Source organism: Phocoena phocoena, chromosome 1 (assembly GCF_963924675.1).
Source record: "Phocoena phocoena chromosome 1, mPhoPho1.1, whole genome shotgun sequence".
In the NCBI taxonomy this organism is placed as follows: Eukaryota; Metazoa; Chordata; class Mammalia; order Artiodactyla; family Phocoenidae; genus Phocoena; species Phocoena phocoena.
The window spans coordinates 22,911,778-22,930,999 of record NC_089219.1 but is presented as its reverse complement, the minus strand read 5'-3'; the positions used below and the strand labels follow the sequence as shown (position 1 = coordinate 22,930,999).

The following is a 19,222-nucleotide window of genomic DNA, read 5'->3' as shown; positions in this document are numbered from 1 at the left end:
GGGAGGCCACAGATTCCTACGATCCCATCCAAAGCTCGCCAGCACCCTCTGCCTCCTCTCCAGGGCCCCGGCCCCCTCTCCCTTCACTCCCTGCAGTGGCTGGGGCCACCCCCCCACTTGCCTTCAGCTCGCTCCAGGAAGCCCCTGGGAAGCAAGTGTGGGAGCTTTCCCTCCTTAGAGAAACCCCACTGTCCCCTGCACCTGCGTGCCAAGGGGCCCTGGCCAGGAACTGGGCCAAGAAAGGCCCATCTCCCTCATCCCTGCTGTAGGGGAACCTCCCTCCCCTCAGCTCTCATTTCCACGTGGAGGGACGTCCAGTGGTGACACACCTGGCCTCGGCCCACCTTCACGCACTCCTCCCATGGGCAAGTTTGGGATGAGGACGGAGCGCGCTGAGCTCGGCCCCTTCCCTGCTTTTTCCAGGCCAGCCTGTCCTGTCCTCAGAAGGTGTGCATTCAACGGCTGCTGCTCCCTGCCGCAGGAAAGGCCTATCCCTGATGTAGGGGGCATGAGTGGGGCTGTGGCTGGACAGCTGTGGCCAGGAGGACCGGTCTGCCTGCCTGAGGGGTGAAGGAGCAGCCAGTCCACTTAGCCACATCACTGAAGTCACATTCTCCAGTGCCACTGGCTTTCTTAAAACGGTAACATTTTACCTCCACCTGTCTGGCCTCTACACCTCTCTCTCAACTGGGTCCAGTTGGGGAAGGAGTGAGGGGACACTCCCAGACTCATCCCCCTCAGGTAGCAGCACCTGGGAGTTATTCACTGGACCCTAAAGCCCCTGCTCTGCTTGCAATGCCCAGTAAAGGCGGTGGAGCCCCCTGAGCTGGGAGCAAGGGAAGGGGCTCCTAAACAGCTCCTGAGCCCTCAGACCATGGCCAGGCTGGGCCCAGGGAACAAGTCACTACTCCAGGCCAGGTCCTGGGCAGGCTCTAGCTCGACCACCCCAAGACAAGCTCCCCTGGCTCCAGACATCAAATCTCAAGTCCCAACCCCAAACCCTCCCAGCCTCCCCAGTCAAAGCCCTCGAATCACTCATCCTACCCCAGGCTCTGCTGGGCCTGAACCTGGAGACAGCCCTGTCTGAACTCCACCACCCAGACTTCTATTCAGGCCAGCGGTAATACCTGAAGGGGGACACTGGCTTAAGTGCCCTGAATGAAAGACCCTTGGGGGAAGGAGGACCACACAATGGGCCTGGTCCCAAAAAAGGCAGAGGGTCCCCCTAATCAGAGCCCTCAGCTCTGCCCCCCTGGCTCTTGGACCTTCCCAGACGCTGCTGGGTGGGAGAGTCCCAGAGCCCACCCCACCCCCGTGGGCACCCCCGTGCCCTCACATCTGTCAGGGCTGCGTTGATGTAGTTGTTGGGGTCCCCGTCAGTGGAGATGAGGAAGGGCAGGCAGCGGTCTGGCGGCAGGACGTCCATGCTGCGGTTCTTGTCCCGGTTCCGGGGCAACAGAGCGATGCTGCACTCCTCCACATCCAGCGGCGGCGTGACCGAGTTCAGCGTCTACAAGGGGTGGGGAGAGGAAAGGGAGGTGACTCCTGTGTTTGGGGGGCCTCCTCCCAGCCCCATGAAGGAGATGGGGCTGGGTTATTAGGCCCATTTAATGCATGGAGAAACTGAGGTCCAGAGGGAAGGGAGAGAGGGAGGGATACAGGCTCCCTGTCTCCAGGATGCCAGGGCCTGGACAGAGCTCTGGGGACTGGAGTCTGCCTCCTCAGCACCTATGTAACTTTAGACAAGCTACTGTATCTCTCAGCCTCATTTTCCCTCAACTGTAAAATGGGATAATAATATGCCTACCTCACGGGGCTGCTGGGAGGATAAGTGAGATAATATCAAGCCTGGCACAGGCACAGCTTTCAATACACAGATGGCGCCATGAGGATCATTACCAGGTGCTTGCAAGGAGCTAAGCCCTGAAACCCCATATCTTCCACAAAGCAGACTCCAGGGACTGACACAGGTGGTCACCTTCCTCCATCATGGCCCTGTCAAGGGACACCTGGCACAATAGCAAGCCAGGGACTCTGGGTCACCTCCCCTACCCTCCTGCCTTCATGCCTCATGCATCCTGATTCACCGGGTCTCCATTTCTTCTCTTGTTCTCGGGGCTCCCTATCAGGGAACCCAGTCTCTCATGGTCCTCAGGGCTCAACATCCTTCTCCAGGAATCACAGAGAACGTTTCCTGTGACATCACTCTATGGCCATCCTAGAGTGCCAGGCACCCGGCACGTACCACCGAACCCTCACGGGAACCTTGGAGTAGAACGGACATCTGGGGTCTCTCCGTACCCAGTGACCATGCTCAAACTTCTCTGGCGAACCAGCCTTCTCCCACCTCAGTCATGTGACATGGTGAGACTGGCCCTGCCCCGAGAACCAGGCCTAGGCCGATCAGTGCGCTCCATCTCTCTGGTCCCAGTGATCAGCTCAGAAATGGGCACATGAGAGTCTGGTTGGGACTTTTATTGGGGCTGTTGGGAGCATGAACTGCCCTCTTCCAGAGTCTTCTGACGGCAAAGATAACGTAAGCCTGACACCGTGAGGGGCCAGAGTGTGGGTCTGAGAATGAAGCCAAAAACAAAGAAAGCAGAACCAAAAATGGACACAGACTAAATCCTGGCATCATCATTTGAACCCCTGGATCCAGCCATAACTAAAGCTGCACATCCTCAGACTTTTCAGTTACAAGAGCCACTGAGCTGGACTTCTATCACCTGCAACCAAAAGAATCCTAATGGCTACAAAGGCTGCAAGGACAATATTAACTACCTCTTTTCTGGGTAAGAGAACTGTGGTTTAGAGAGGTCAAGTGATTTGTTCAAGGTTATGCACAGCTCTTAACTAGGTAAGCCAGGATCTGAACCCAGGTTTATCTGACTTCAAAGCCTGGACTCTTAATTTCTTGGATGCACCACCTCCTCCACTGTCTCTAAGTCCTTCCTAGTAACCCAGCTCTGTGCATCCTGCTTGGCCCTCGGTGACTCCTACAGCACTGAGGACCTCCCAATACTACACACACACACACACACACACACACACACACACACACACACACTCACATACTCATAAACCACACCTATACACATACACTCATGCCCCACCTGGAACTCCTCCCGCAGCTGGGAGGAATTACTCTGAGGGTCAATGCGGATCATCTCCTTGTAGGTGGCCTTGAATTCGCTGACAGGGATGGTGGTCTCCCCACACAGGCAGGCCTCCAGGATTGCATCATGGATAAAGATGTACTGCTCCTGGAGCAGGAGATGAGAATATGAGGAACCAGGAGGGGAGCAGAAGTTAGAGATTTTAGGGTTGAGGGGGGAGGCAAGCTCATGTTTGAGGCCGGGTTGCTCTGAGGTGGAGTCCAACCACCTGTTACTACAGGTTGGACCCACTGTACCTGAAACAACCTTCAGGGATGTTTGCTCACTTATCTCATATTTCATCCCCATAATAACCCTATGAGAAGCTCTGAAGGTGAGGGGACAGCCCAGGGTCACACGTCTAGTGAGGAGACAAACCCAGTAAGCATTATGTCTTGACTGTAGAACCTATGACCTTGGCGCAGTGCTGTCTGACCTCACCCAACTGAACACAGTGGAGCTGAGTTTGGGAAGACCCTAAGAGGCTGGCCGGCCAAGTTCAGGGATGGGAAAGAACAAGGGGACATCCTAGGACACCCTTCTGACACACTCCACCGGCTTCAAGCTCCTGAACGAGGGACACTCCTGCTGGAGGGGAAGCGGGGAGAGGGCTGCAACCCCACCTCAGTCTGGATCATGTTGACGCGCCGGGAGCAGAGGGTCTTCACGCAGTTGTAAATGTCCACGACCCCCTCACACTCCGCCATGTCCAGCATCACATCCAGAACGATGTAGCAACCTGTGCGGCCAGTGCCCGCGCTGGGGAGAGAGCGGCCCAGGCCAGGTCAGGGCCTTGGGGAGGAAGCCCGGGACCAAGCAGAAGAAGAGAAGAGGGTGCCTGGGGCCCCTGGCCATATCTACGCCACACAGGGGATGTGGGATACGGGAGGAGCCAGACACAAGGCTGCTTGGAAGAGTTCCGGTGAAATGTGATAGAGGACAGAGTGGGGGCTGGGCCTTGGGGAAGGAGAGGAAAGAAAGGGTAGGGAGAATGCAGGTGTGAAACCAGCCCAACTTAGCAGCTGTGACTGGGGGAGAGGAACAAAGGTGCTGCTCAGAGAACATTAATCCAAGAATGTTCTGGTCTCCTGGATGTCCCAAAATCTCCTGCACATCCTTCAAAGCCCTACGCGCTCAAACCCACTCACATACTCAGTGGATCCTCCAGCAGATGTCATGCTTTTGACCTCCCAGAGCAATCTGGGTGGACTTTTATCAAAACCTTCCTTCCTGCTCCGTGGTCATTGTTTATGTGGCTGTCTCCCTCACCAACTGGGAGCTCCTTGAGAGCTGGGCTGGGTCGGGCCCGATTCTGGGATCCTCACATTCAGCACCAGGTTGAGCAGAGTTGAGAGGAGGGGGGAGGACAAAGATGACACCAAGATCTCAAGCTTGAAAATGGCAGTAGCAAAGTGTCAGCCACAGAGACACACAGCCACCGTGTCTCCCGTACACCGCTGCTGGGGGCTTGAATTAGTGCAACGACTTTGGAAAACTGTTGGTAGTACCTAGTAAGGCTGAACATTCACACAGAGCAATTCCACTCCTACGTACATACCTCCCTGGAAGGTGTGTGTGTGTCGGCCAAAAGACATGCAATACAATGTCCTTAGTAGCACTGTTCACGATAGCTCAAAGCTGGAAATGCCTATCCATAGCAGAGTGGATAAACACATTGTGGTTTATTCACCCAGTGGAACAGGATACAATATGGATGAACCTTATAAACATAAGGTTAAGGGAAAGTCAGATTCCAAAGTGCACCTGATGTATGGTTCCATTTATACAAAGTTCAAAAGCATGCAAAATGAATCTAAGGTTTAGAAGTCAGGATAGTGATTGCTCTGGAAGGGAGGACGGGGGTACAGACCAGAAGGGGGCTCCAGGGGCACACTTGCTCAAAGGAAGCAAGTGGATCTCAGTCCCGCCTGGTGCCTCGCCAACCCCTCACGCCCTCCATGTCTCCAGCGCCCCCTCGGCATCTGAGAGAAGGGCCTCCCCAGGTCTTGGGGAGCACACAAGGGTGCCAACCCCAGAGCCAAAGCTCAGAGTGCAAAGGGCCCCTGGTGGTCATTCTCCCCTGTCCTCTGTCTCTGAGCAGGAAGGACCCAAGTCCAATCTCGTTTAGGGACCTCCAACAGCCCCATTCCCCTCCCCTCTTCTCCCTGGGCTTCCCGGCACCCCACCTGCAGTGGATGACAATGGGCCCAGCATCAAGGGGCGTGGAGGCCTTCACGCGCCGGATGAAAGCCAGCAGCCCCGTGGCGTGGTAGGGGACGCCGTGCTCCGGCCACGCCGTGAAGTGGAACTGGCGGACCTCGTGGCGAGCAGAGTAGCCTCTCTGGGGAGACAAGAGTAGTAACAGTCAGAGTCCCTGCTGGCGTCTATCAGACACTTGCTGTGTGCCGGGCACGGGGGTTAGCATCTCACCGCAAGAACTCAGTTCACCCCAATGAGACTCAAGAGGTGGGTATTAATGATTCATTGTACAGGTGAGAAAACTAAGGCTCGAAAGAGGAGAAACCACTTGCCCGAAGTTAGACGAGACAGATATTATGCAGGAGTTGGGCTGGGATCTTCCTGGTGCCAAACCTCCGTTAGCAGTCACCCACCTCTACCGCCTGGATTACACAACAGCCCTAGGAGATCATTTTGACTCTCCGGGTCTTAGTTCAAAGGGGGAAAACTATCTTTCTTCTGAGGATTTTACAGACGATCAAGTGGGACCATGATTAGGAAAATCTGGTCATGCCTGACCCTGTGGCTTTTCATGAGTGATGTAACCACTCTGAGCCTCACTTTCCTTAACTATAAAATGGGTCTAAGGGCAAAGGCCTAATCCCACAGAGCTTTCCAGGGCTGAAACAATATGTGCAACGGGCTTAGCACAGAGCCTAGCACGGAACAGGACCGGCACCTGGGCTGCGACCCGCATCCTCCTCATCGCCTCGACTTCCTCTCGGAGTCGCCAGCAAAGACGGCCACCTTTCCACCCGTCCACGGTGCTCTCAGCAGTTACCGAGTAGCTGCCTTGCTGGGCAGGCAGCGGGGCCCTTCCCACCCTCCACTCCTGGGCTGGGGGAGGTGGGCTCTGCCCCACCTCGCAGGCAGCCTGGGAAGGGCCCCGTGACGACAGGAGACTCACCCGCTCCAGGGCAAAGCTGCGCACAACATACTCCGCTAGGATCTCCGTCTTCACCAGCGTGATCTTGATGTCCCCGTACATGTCCGAGTCCTCTGGCCAGTACCGCGAGCATTTCACCTGGAGTCCCCACGGGGCAGGTTCAGCGGGCTCTTCACTGCCCCCTGGCCCACCACACCCGTCCCCCACGGCCCCACTTACCCTGCCCACCTCCACCAGCTTGGTGATCATGACAATGCTGGAACAGTGCTCCTGCCACACCATGCGCCAGAAGTCGTAGACCATCTCGGGCTTCGGCCCTGGGGGCACAGAGGATGCTTGTCCCTGAGGCCAGGTCTCCACCCAGGCCCAGCACACGGCTGCCCCGCACCACCACCCCAGGCCAGGAGACTCTTGAGCCCCAAATGGGGGCTTCGTGCTCACCCCACACACACCCCACCAACTGTCAACTCATGCCTGTTGGGCCCTGGGGGTGGGCATTATCAGGGAGGGCCTGCCTGGAGACACCCCTCATCCTGAGCACGACCCAAGAAGCAGAGCTAGAGGGCCACGGCACAAGTCTCCAGGCGGGATGGACAGATGGACAGTTGGGCGGGAAGACTCAGCCAGAGGGACCCAGGCGGCGCCCAGACCAAGAGGCACAATCCACACCCGTGAGGACCGAGTCTGGCTGGCCCTTTTGCATGCAGACAGACAGCTGGACCAGGAGCTACAAATGGATGGTGCACATCAGGGAAACAAAAACACAAAGAGGGGGCGGAGACGGATGGCCAGATTCCAGACACCCAGTCAGAGAGCGGGGCTCAGACAGACAGAGAGACAGATGGGAGGCAGGCAGATAAGCAGGGAAGGCAGGAAGGCAGGCACACTGAGGGGCACATGGGGGGGGGTGGTTGCCAGGTACCTTGAGTGGCTATGAAGTGGTTTGACCTGTGGTAACCCTGGAACAGGAGAAGACGGTGTGGTAAGACCCCAGGGAGCAGCCCCTCACTTGCTCAGGCCCCCTCCGCCCTCCTCTCCCAGAAGCTACACACACCTCCCAGGGAACTGCCCCACCCTCCTGACCAGGGTGACCCTGTCCTCCCAGTCCCCAAGTAAGGAAGGAAGTACAGCTTAGAAACCAGTGTCTTCGGTTTAAACCCATCTTTGCTATGTGACCCTAGGGAGGACACAACTCCTTTATGGGCCTAGAGGGTCTCCCCATTCATAAATTGGGGATAATTATCCGCAATCTGCTTACAACCCGGCTGCTGTTTGAAGACAAATAAATTGCGGGGTGACCCTGCCCTGTTCCTAAAGCCCCAGAGACCCTAAGCAACCCCAGATCCTAGGCTGGGTCTTGTCAGCTATCCCAGGCCCCCTCAGGGCAACCAGAACGGGCAATGCCCCTCCCGACTACCCCAGTCACCCAGAGCTTGGGTGGCCAGATGAAGGCTTCAGGTTAGGAGCAGATGAGCACAGGAGTTGCTCATGGACTTCAGATAAAATGTGTTTTAAAATCTTTGAAATCAATAATAAAAACAATAACAAATAATTAAAATAATTATTTATTAAAATAATAATACATTTTTGAGGTCCTATTACGGCCACATACTGTGCTAAGCACTTTACCTACATTATCTCCCACAAAAGAGAGGCCAAGAGCTACTTCGTCCTCCATCCCAGCGCCCTCAGGCTGAGAAGTGGAACCAGCCAGACTCCAGCCCCACCCTGGGGCCTTAGCCACCCATGAGGTCCTGCCCACAGGAGACACCCAGGGAATCAACGTAGGCAACACGGGATAGGTAAGAAGTACTGCGAGGCCGGTGCAAGAGAAACAACCAAGCTCGGCCACTTGCCTCAAGTTCACAGCTCCCAGCAAATCCTCTGGCCCCGTGGGCTTCCCAGGCCCAAGGGGCCCTGGAGTCAGACTGCCAGAGTTCAAATCCCTGCTCTGCATAGCTCTTGCTAAGTACGTGCCCTTGGGCGAATCCCTTTACTTCTCTATGCCTGTATTTTCACATCTATAAAATGGGAATATTGGGCTTCCCTGGTGGCGCAGTGGTTGGGAGGCCGCCTGCCAATGCGGGGGACACGGATTCATGCCCCGGTCTGGGAAGATCCCACATGCCGCGGAGCGGCTGGTCCCGTGAGCCATGGCCGCTGAGCCTGCGCGTCCGGAGCCTGTGCTCTGCAACGGGAGAGGCCACAACAGTGAGAGGCCCGCATACCGCAAAAAATAAATAAATAAAATGGGAATATTTATAGCATTTACTTCCTTGGACTCTTGTGAGGAGTAAATAAAGTTACATATGCCAAGGGCTTGGCACCATGTCAAGCACTAAGCCAGTACTTAATCAATAACAGCCATTACTATTACTACTACTTTAAAGGCCAACGAGTACCCCTGGAGATCTAAATGGTGTCAAGAATTCCTGGGCAGACAGTGGTTTACAACAGGGGTTAAGAATCTGAGTCTTGGGTCAAGTTGACCTGGGTCTCTGTTGCAACTCTACCAAGGAGCAGCTGTGTGATTCCAGGCACTAAGTGGGCTCTTCTCAGCCTTTACCGTGCACACGAATCCCCTGGAGATCTTGTTAAAAGGCAGATTCAGATTCAGAAGGTCTGGGGCAGGGCCCAGGATTGTGCATTTCCAAGCAGATCCCAGGTGGTGCCAAGGCTGGGCTTCAAAACACACTCTGAGTAGCCAGGCTCTCTAAGCCTCTGTTCTCCTCCGGAATATGAGGATAATAGCAAGACATGCACATGTTGTATACCTACACGTTCCCATGAAAATGACCAAAACATAGTCAACGTTACCAATAACGAAAAGCCTCCCAGAGTCATTCAGCCCTCACTACTGGAAGCTCTCTGGGTCTAGCCTAATTCCCTCCTGCCATCTCCCCAGCCACTGCCCGTGCTTCAAGTCCTCAGGGGAGCTGCTGGGCATCTGGGGTCAGAGGGGTGCTGCCTCTGTGCTGCCCTCCACCCCCAGCCTTAGTCAAGCTGGGAACAAGCTACTCCACCTAAAACCGGTCTGCCTGAGAATCTCACGTGAGAGAGCCAGGGTCTCTTCTGATTCATCCATCTCTGTCCCTCCAGTGCCCAGCACACTGCCAGTGCCCAATTGCTAGTCAGTATACAGCAAACAACTGAACAAGGTTTTAGACAGATGGCCTTCAATACCTGCATATTAACTTTTGAATTGCATATATGTATTACACAATTATATCACACAGAGGACAGTGAAATGGAAAGTTTTAAATGATCAGATGTTAAAAGAAGATAAGGAGACACCTTGAGCACACCCACTTTAGAGACCAGGATTAGCGAGCAGAGGTCTTCACACTCTGGGCCATCAGCATGTCCTAGGGGCCTGCTCCCACCCCTCCCTGGCGCCTCTGAGTGAGTGGAGCTGGGAGACTGACGACTTGCACGGTGGGCAAGACCCCAGGGCACCCTGATGCCCCCAAAGGGAGAGATCCAGGGTCTTGTGTAAGGGTGGAGGGCTCAGGATGGGTTTGAGCTAATCCAGAGCCGTGGGGCCATGAGTCAGCCACTCAACATTTCTAAGCCTCAATTTTCTCGCCTGCCAAATGCAGGTCCCACCCTTGCAGAGTGTGGTAAGGATGGCATGATGTGCCTGGCACAGAGCAGGTGCTCAGCCAATGACACTCTCGTTAATGGACATTTGAAGATTAATTAAGCCAAGTCTCCTCGGGGCATTTCGTAAGAGTGTGACAATAGCTAAATGAGTAGTGTGTTTTGTGGAGATTGAGACGTAAAGTATTGATACAACGACCTATATTCATCACCTCCTAAGGGGGGGGCGCTAAGGCTGAGTACATCCACTGCCTTCTGTGGGCCTAATATTCCACTTAAGTTTAGGAACTTTACAAATGAACTGTTTAAACCAACTCAAAACAAGGCAGAGGGTGTCTAGAAGCACATCTGGGACAACTGTCATCTCCAGCAGGTGCGACAGCCAGGACCTTACACTTTATATATTAGGTATCTCCGTGCTGTCTCAGAGTCTAATGATGAATTGTATTTTTGCAATCATAAAAAAAGCAAGAAATATATTTGTAAAAGAAAAAAGGAGATAAAACAGACGAAGTACGCAAAAAAGAAAACAATCCCATCGGGCATCAACTATTACGAAAATAATACGTATTGAAAGACAAATCAGAGGACTGCTAGATGAATTGGGGTTTTTTTTAATTCTTAAAAGGCCCAAACACAGCACAATTTTTGAAAATAAAATACCCTTACTGCTCCCCCAAAATAAAACATTCAAATTAGGGCTACATTGAGGGCAAAGTAGCGAGGGTTGAGTTTCAAGCAAACTGATCACAAAGGGATTTGAACACCAGGGAAACTAGTATTAAGGGGACTGCCCGGGGCCATCCTTGCTTCCTGGAAGGCCCTGACCCCCAAGCAGCTGAAACGTGGTACCCAGGGCAGCTCCTCCCATCGCACCCCTCCCAGGCCCTCAAAAGGTGCGGCTAGTGAGAATTCATCAGGCATGGGGAGCCCGGGACAAGGGCGACAGAGGTGATAGCCGGTGAAGAACAGAGCCTGGGGAGGCACCCGGAGGCACCCCAACACTGCCAGCCGGTCTCAGGGCAGAGGAGATGAAGGGAATGGTTTAAACAGGGATCGTGTCGAATCTTCAGCCCTGGGCAGCCCCTGAAGTGGACGGTTGGTGTTGGGCGCACAGGTGGAGGGGAAGGAGGACAGAGACAGAGAGAGAGACAGCCAGAGACTGTGAGAGAGTCTGAGACATAGCCAGTCGGACAGACAGGAGGAGGAGGAGATGGGGAGAGTGATACTTACTTCACGGTTTATCCGAATCTTAATGATTCCAGTGAGGGAACAGTACAAAGCAAAAGAGACAGATATTAGGCCAGAGGCAGATGGAGGTGGACGGAGCACAGGAGTGGCCAGAATGGGTGATGCCAGCAGGGGCGGCAGAGCAGAGATGCGAGGGCTGGGCAAGAGAGGGGGAGGGGCAGGTCCCTGCCGGGGCCCAAGGTGAAGCCAAGGAGGACCTTGAGGAGACCGAGGCAAGGCCCCTGTCACCAAAACTGCCCAAGTCTGAGAGGTGAGGCCAGGCCCGGCCCCATAGCCCAGCCAGGGGAGAGGATGGGAGGTGGGGGAGAAGGTAAGGAATTCTGGGAAATACGGGGTAGCGCATCTGGCCACCAGGAGGGAATGAAGACAAAGGAAAGGAAAGGTCACCTCCAGAGTCCCTGACTCCCCCCCTCCCAGATACATGCCTCCTCCACCTCCAGCCGGTCATGCCGCTCCTACCTGGGCCACCCTTCCCTTCCCTCTCCAGCCACCCAAGGCCAGCACAAGCCCTCTGCTTCCATCCTGCCGGGCACAGCTAACGCTGGCACTACCACCACCTTGCTGTGTGACGCTGAAGAAGTCATTCCTCTTTTCTGGCCTGTGCTTTTCCATCCAGTCTGAATTTATTTTACTTGTACGCTTATGTGTCTCCCCAACTAGAATCTATATGTTCACGGAAAGCAGGGACTGTGTCTGCTTGCCCACTGCTGTATCCCTGGTGCCCAGCACAACGCCTGGCACACAGTAGGTGCTCAAAACATAGCTAACAAATGAATAAATGACTCTCTACCAAACTCGGCTCGCTGCAGGTCAGGGAGTCTGATCAGGGTCCGACTCCTGGGCCTGTCCTGTCTCACCCTCATCCACACTTGGGGAGCGGACTCATCACCTCTCCTTCACACTCAAGCTCAGGCCCCCTGGCTGCCTGCCCTGTCTCTGGCCCCTCCCTCTGGTCCAGCCCAAGCAGTTGCTGCTATGGCTGGCAGGACAGTCCCATGGTTAGCAGAGACCCTGACAGGCTGAGATTTGAATCTCTTCTTTACCACTCCCTAGCTGTGTGACCTGGGAAAAGTAGCTTCACCTCTCTGAGCCCCAGTTAAGTGAGGCCACACAATGCTAACTACCGCATAGGGTGGTTGCAGGGATTATATAAAGGTAATTATTTGGTATAACGTGCTTGGCACAGTGCTTGGCACACAGTACGTGGTCAGTAAACCTGAGCTATTATTCTTACAGTACCGCTCTGATCATGGGTAAACACTTTTAATGACTCCCTGGTGCCCCTAGGGAAAAGGCCAAATTCCTCAGCTTGCCATTCGTGGCCTTCAGCGCAGCCCCTGTCTGCCTTCAGCCTCGCTGTGTATCACCAGAATCCCACCCCCAGGCTCTTGGCCCCTCCCCAAGACGGGATCCTTCCTCATATCTAGGCCTAGCTGTCTGCCCTCTTCCCTCCATTCTGCCTCACTGACACTCCCCTCCACCATCCCCATCCCCCGTCTCTCAGGCCAACTCTGGCCTGCAGGAAGCCCTCCTGACAGCTGCCGCCCACCCTCTCCTCCCCTCGGCTGAGCTCCGTGGCACTGACTGCAGGAGGTGGGGGCACTCAGAACCCAGCCACGTGAACCCCCATTTGTTCCCTGACAGGTCCCGCCCTGCCTGGACCGTGAGCCTGGAGCGGGCAGGGCCGGTCAGCAGAGATGACGGGGCGAGGCACTCACGTCTATGTAGTTGGCATTAATGTAGTCGGCATCAGGGTCTCCCAGCATCGGGTGCAGTTTTACTCGGTGCCGATCATCTGGAAACACAGAGCAGGTGGCCATGGGGTGGGCAGGGGCTGAACTGGGGAGCCCAGAGCTGAGGCAGTGGGGGAAGCTTCCTGGAGGCCAGAGGTGGGGCACAGGCAGGTCAGCCAGGGAACCTAGAGGCTCAGGACCAACGAGTAGGCCCTTGGTACTGCTGGAGGCAGGGCAGGCCAGTGGTTAGTGTCTGCACTGCAGCATCAAGAAGGCCTGAGGTCCTGTGCTGCTCACACAAGTATATTAGCTGTGTGACCTTGGGCAGGGGGCTTAACCTCCCAAGCCTCAGTTTCCTTATCTGTAAAGTGGGGGTTCTACTACATCCACTTCACAGGGTTACTGAGAGGACGAAGTGAGATAACAGGTGTGATGCTCAGCACACAGCTTGGCATGAGACAGGCCCTCACGAAATGGCTCACTCTTCTGTTCTGCTGCTTCCTGTTCCATCCCACCCACTGCCCCAGACCCCAGGCCCTCCCCCAGGACTCACAGGCAGGCATGGGCTCCTGCCGGCCACCCTTGACCTTGTCTTTCTTCTTTGTAGCATCCCAGCCTTCAAAAAAGCTCTGCCAGAAGGGAAAGTGGTAGTTAGTGAGGGAGGGAAGCCCCTCTCTCATAAGAGCCCTATCCCCTCAAGAGGATGGGAGTGGGACCACGACAAGGGCCAGGTTCAGGGTTAAACTTGGGGCCTGAAATAAAGTCACTGTAAATTCCTTTGTAAGTGAGGGACTAAGTTCAATACCAAGCTGTGTAGGGGGAAGAGAGAAAAGAGGGGAAAAGAGGGTTAGAGTTCAGAGACATTTTAGAATGAGGGTCAGGTTTAGGGCAAATCCAGGTTTGAGCTGGGAAGAAGGTAAAGGTGAGGGTCAAATGAAGTCCAGATGGAGGTAGGATGGGATTCAAGTCAGAGTCCAAACGGAGCTTAGGATGAGAGTCAGGGTCAAAGTCAGACTGGGATTTAGGTTGGAGGTCAGGGTCAGTGTTGGTGGTCAGGTTCATATCAGGAATAGAATAAGGATCCCGGCAGGGTCCAGATGGAGACTGAGATAAGATTCAAGATCAGTTTTCAAGTCAGGGTTAGGATGAGAGTTAGAAACCAGGTCAGTCTGAGGTTAGGATCAAGGTCAAGGTCAAAACATTAGGTTGAATCTGGGGACTGTCAGAGCATGGGTCCATCCAGGGCTGGGCTGAGGGCTGCCAGGGTCCACAGGGAGGAGCAACCAGGCAAGGCCCTGGCGAGGGGTCCTGGCTGGACTGGGGCCGTGCACCTCATACTCCTGCTTGAAGCCGTAGCCCTCGGCCGTCTTCATCTGGTTGATGTGCTGCAAGAGGTCGGCCACACGCACCGCGGGATGCAGCTGCCCCGTGTGGTACGGGGAGCCCTTCCGGCCACACGGACGCCGCGGTGAGCCCCCCAGGAGGCTGCTGGCCTCAGTGACCCCACCACTGCGCTGGTCTCCTGTAGTCAGAGAAAGGGAAAGGGGTTTCTGATACACACGGGCCCCAGCCTGGGGAACCCCAGATGGACTCAGGGGGCCGAGGGAGGGAAGGGAGCACGGCCAGCGTGGAGGACGCCTGGGTTCTTTGCTGGAGCCAGGCAGTTGGCTGGGCCCACCCTGGGTGGCCCCTTCCCTGCTGCATCTGTTTCCCCATCTATAAACTGAGGGGATTGGTTCATATGAACTCGCAGGGCCCTTCTGGTTCGGCCCTGCCTGCTGTGATCCCGTGGTCCCCTCCCCTCCTGGGCTCCCCTGCAGGGCCCACCCCTCTGTGACTTCACGTGCTGCCTGCAGGGGGAAGCGCTCAGCAGAGCCCGTGACATCCCTCCTTCCTTCCCCTCTTCCGGGGAACAATCTGGAACATTGACAACTCCCAGCAATTACCCCCATTCAAAGACAAGCAAGTCCCGAAACCAGCTGCTGCCGCCACCCCTTCTGCAGATTAACGGGAAGCACCTGAACAGAGGCGTTTCTCCTGCGTAAGCATTTCCATTGTCACCCTGTGCGTAGGCTCAGCCCGTGGGGAAGCGGCGGAGAGGTTCACGGTGCCCCACGGGCCCCACGAAACTATCCCCTCCCTCCAGACCACCCCTCCCCGGCTCTCCTGGTCAGCATCCCCAAGGACATCCCACCCTGGTCCTTAGATCAGGTCCTGGGATTGAGAAAACAGTCCTGCCCAGCCACACCCACCTTCCAACACTCACTCCCACACACTCATTCCCTTCTCCTGGCCTGGGAGAGGTGCAGGGGCTCATTCTCCGCGTGTCTCACCGCTGTTCTCTGCCCAGCGGGGCCTAGATGCCAGCCCTCTCCCTGCCCTGTGCCTTCACACATGCTTTTCCTCTGCTTCAAACACTCCCCCCTTTATGCCTGGTGGACTCATACTCATCCTTCAGGTCTCAGCTAAAATGACCCTCCTTGGGGAGCCTTCTCTGGCTGGTGCCTGGCCTCTAATTCCTAGTCATGACTAACAGACAGAATGAATGCAGCACCGGGACGGACACCACCACCCCCCTCCTCTGTGCAGCTCCACTTCCCCGAAGTCCAATCTCTGCCTCTTCAATTCAGGGAGACTGCAGGCCCTGCTTGGGTTCCCCTTCCTGTGCTGAGGTTTGAAAACTGCCTCCAAGTAGAAAGGTGATGCCAGGCAAGGCTCACCTCGTGTGTTTCTCTTCTCTCAGGAATCACAGTCATGAGGTGCCTGGTACCCGATGTCTGAAAACAACTGTTTCACGTATTTTATCCAGATTTCTAGCTGCTTACAGATGGAGGGCAAGTCATGTGCCAGTTACACATTCGTGGTCCAATGCGCCAAACCCTTAGTTTTTCAGATAGCGAAACTGAGATCCAAAGAGGAGAGATCCGCCTAATGTAGTGGTTGTCCAGGTGTGTTCCAGAAAATACTGGTTGTGCCAGATGACTCAACGGTATTCCGTTAAAAAGAAGAGAAGGAGGATGAGGAGGGGCTCTACGTTTTAAAGGAGTCTGTGAAATTGTTTTAAACAAAAATAAGTAGGGTTTTTTTTCCCTGTTAAACCTCTCAGGGCTTCCAACAAGTTAGTGTGTATTTTAAATCTCCAAGAGATGGAGGAAAATAACAATGTTTCACCTCCCTCTTTCACCACGGAAAGCTTGTTTCATGAAACATCCTCAGGGGAACACAGTGTAATACAGTGGTGAAGAGACATGCTCTGAAGTCGGACAGGCCTCAGATCAAATCCCAACTCTGCATGTGACCTTGGGGATGTTAATTACTCTCCAGAAATTTCCCTTTTCCTATGACAAATGAAGATTAAAACTGTTACTCTCCAAGATGATGATGTAAATATTCAATAAGATAATGTGTATGAAGCACCCAGCCCAGTGCCTGGCACGTGGGCACCTGCAGATGGAGCTGTCGACATGATCAGGAGCTTCCAGGAAAGGCAGGAACCTCTGGAGTCCCGGAAAGCCAGAGCAGCTGTTTGACAAGAGGTGGCCTTTCTGTCTTGGTCCTTCTCCACCGTAGGATCTTGGTCCAGGACCTGACAATTCTAAAGACCATCTACCACAAACACACAAGACAAGCACAAAGGTTTCAAGAAAACAAGATTTCTGCTGGCTCAAAGAACTCAGAGACGAAGGGGTCCTAAGTGTTCTTCGTGGAAACCATGCCAACGGCTCCAGAGAGAGCTCTCCGGGTGCAGAATCCAACAGCTCATCCCAGAGATCTTGAAGGGTTGGAAGCCCTGATACAGCCTCACAAGTAGGCATGGAACCATCTTGCGATGGGTGAAGACAAGCAAAAAATCCCACTTGCTTGGGGTCCAGACAGGAAGCCAGAACCAAAGCTGGGCGGCTTCCAGCTGAGCCCGAGAGCAACACAAGATGTTCTACAAATAAGACCACCCGAAGACAAAGGACGATGAACAATGATGCTGCCAAGAAGACCCTCCATTTCCTGGGGCCCAGAGAAGACAGGTCCTTACTCTTCTCACCCATGAATTACCATGGGATTTCACTCACACTCACATACACACACACACACACACACACACACACACACCGCCCCCCCACTCCCGCCTCTCCCATACACACACATACCCCGAGAACCAGCTTGCCCACAGCTGGAAGCCCCTGAAAGGGAGGAAGAGAGGAAGGAAGGTAAGAGCCAGCCATCAGCTTCAAGGTCACCACTCAGGGGCTCTCCCAGGCTCTCTCCAGCTCCATTATGATTGGCGGACAATTTTGGGGAGTAACCACTGGACAGTTGATGTTTTGCGGCGAGGGCTGAGGCCCAGAGGAAAGAACACTGGGTGTGGAATCGGAGAAGCCTGAATTTGAATTCCGACTCAAGCCGCTTGACCTCTCTGGACCTCAGTTTCCTCATTTGAAAGTGGAGATCCTCAGACTTTCCTCAAAGATGGGCACTTTCCCCGATTGCCATCCACCCTCAGACGAAGACAGGCCACCGGTTATACAATCTAGCAGCATATTACATTTTTCCTTCACTATGTGCAATTAGCAAATAACTTTAAAGAAACACAGTCTGTAATAATAGCTAACAATATCTAACACACTGAGTGCTTTCAGATGCCTAGCATGATTCTTAAGTCATTCAATCCTTAGAATATCCCTATGAAGTAGGTGCTATTGTTATCCCCCCCTATTAAACAAGGAAACTGAGGCCCAGAAGGGTTAAGTTACCTGCTCCTTAAGTGGAAGCAGCAGGATTCAAACCCAGGCCCAACTGACTCTGGGATCCTGTTGTCTTTCTCTGTTTTCCTCTCCCTGATAAAGGGGCATTTGTGGTGTCAAATAAGGGGCACTTATTTGACGAACCACTTGGCCGGACCCACTGGTTCCCACACAGGTCAAGAGCTCCGGATGGACAGGGCCCAGAGGGTTTGAGGGTTTTCATAGGCAAGATCAGAGTCGAAGGGGGCACGTTCCAACATCTTGGGAACATCCCAGCTCAACATTTACTCAGCACGGGAAGTCCCTATTTAAAACTTCCATATTGAGGATACATCAAAATCAACATGGCTTTCTGTTCTAAACCACAAAACTCTGGCCTCCACTGTTTGGAAAGAAAAGAAGGAAGTGGCGGCTAGACCAGCATGGGGCATAAAGAAAGAGAGAGAAGCCTTGAGACTGAGCTCCAGTCGCCCGAATACACCTTGAGCTTCCCAGCCGTCACACCTTCCCCCCCGTGTCCTGCATCCTGCCTTCAGGGGCCCCGCCCTCCTCACCATCAGTCAAATCTTATCCATCTTAGCCAAAACCCTGACCTCCCCTGCCCAAGGGTGTATCTTCTCAAGACTATGGCAGCACTAACTGTCCCCACTACCCCCTGGCAATTAGCCTAGTGTGGACTTCCCTGGGTCAATCTCATCTCCCCAACTAGTCAGTGAGTTCCTTGGGAGCAGAACCCGTGTTTCCTGGCTCACTGCATCTCTCCATAAGACTCAGCAGCAAGGCATGTGCCCACACCACCTTTACCTCCCACTCTCCCCAGCACCCACTTGAGTTTTCAGCCCACGCAAACCTCTCCATGTCGTCCTCTGTGCCCACCTCCGTGCATTTACACATGCTGTTCTTCGTGCACATTTGCCTTTTCCTTCCCATCTCTGCCGGTCCAAATCCTACCCGGTCCTCTAGGCCCAGCATGATATAGCAGAAACAGCAATTTGCAATTCAGAAAGACCTGAATTTAAATCCTGACTCTGCCACCTTCTGCTTGATCTGGACAAGTGATTCTCCTCTCTGGGTCTCTGTTTCCTCATTTGTAAGATGAAGGGTTGATAACAGCTACTACTGTGTGTGTAAATTTAATGAGGGAGGTCACAAAGAGAACGTGATGCATAAATGCATGTCAATGAATTGGAAGACATAAATGAAATGGACACATTCCTAGACAACTATAACTTACTAAAAGTGTCTTGAAAAAAACAGAAAGCTTGAATAGTCCTTTACTCCTTTAAATAGATTGAAATCTTTAAATAGATTGAAATAGATGGAATCTTGATACCAGAAACCAGACAAAGAGAGTATAAAAAAAGAAAAATTATAGGCCAATCCCATTCAGGAATACAACTTTAGAATCTTGAACAATATTATAATTATACTGAATCCAATAATTCATTAAAAAAAATTATGCATGATGATCAAGTTGAATTTACCCCAGGAATTGAAGGTTATTTTAACATTAGAAAATCTAAAAATGTCACTCACCTCACTAACAAACTAAAGGAAAAAAATATGGCATCATAGTAAATCCAGAAAAAAAAAGCATTTGCTAAGTTTAATGCCCATTTA

At 53.5% G+C, this 19,222-nt stretch overlaps 1 protein-coding gene across 4 annotated transcripts in view; it reads right to left on the bottom strand.

The window, feature by feature from the left end:
* PTPRU (protein tyrosine phosphatase receptor type U) overlaps positions 1-19,222 on the bottom strand; it is an 84,548-nt gene that overhangs the window by 6,680 nt on the left and 58,646 nt on the right. For 2 of the 4 annotated variants that reach the window (XM_065873074.1, XM_065873076.1), the window contains 10 exons: positions 14,195-14,385; positions 13,417-13,492; positions 12,849-12,925; positions 7,202-7,238; positions 6,499-6,596; positions 6,301-6,417; positions 5,342-5,496; positions 3,779-3,914; positions 3,114-3,263; positions 1,337-1,510 (listed from right to left, as the gene is read on the bottom strand). In XM_065873074.1, the coding sequence (XP_065729146.1) occupies positions 1,337-1,510; positions 3,114-3,263; positions 3,779-3,914; positions 5,342-5,496; positions 6,301-6,417; positions 6,499-6,596; positions 7,202-7,238; positions 12,849-12,925; positions 13,417-13,492; positions 14,195-14,385 (1,211 nt within the window). Of the gene's footprint in view, positions 1-1,336; positions 1,511-3,113; positions 3,264-3,778; positions 3,915-5,341; positions 5,497-6,300; positions 6,418-6,498; positions 6,597-7,201; positions 7,239-11,112; positions 11,131-12,848; positions 12,926-13,416; positions 13,493-14,194; positions 14,386-19,222 lie in introns of all 4 variants that reach the window. The other 2 variants (XM_065873075.1, XM_065873077.1) reach the window with 2 other exon arrangements.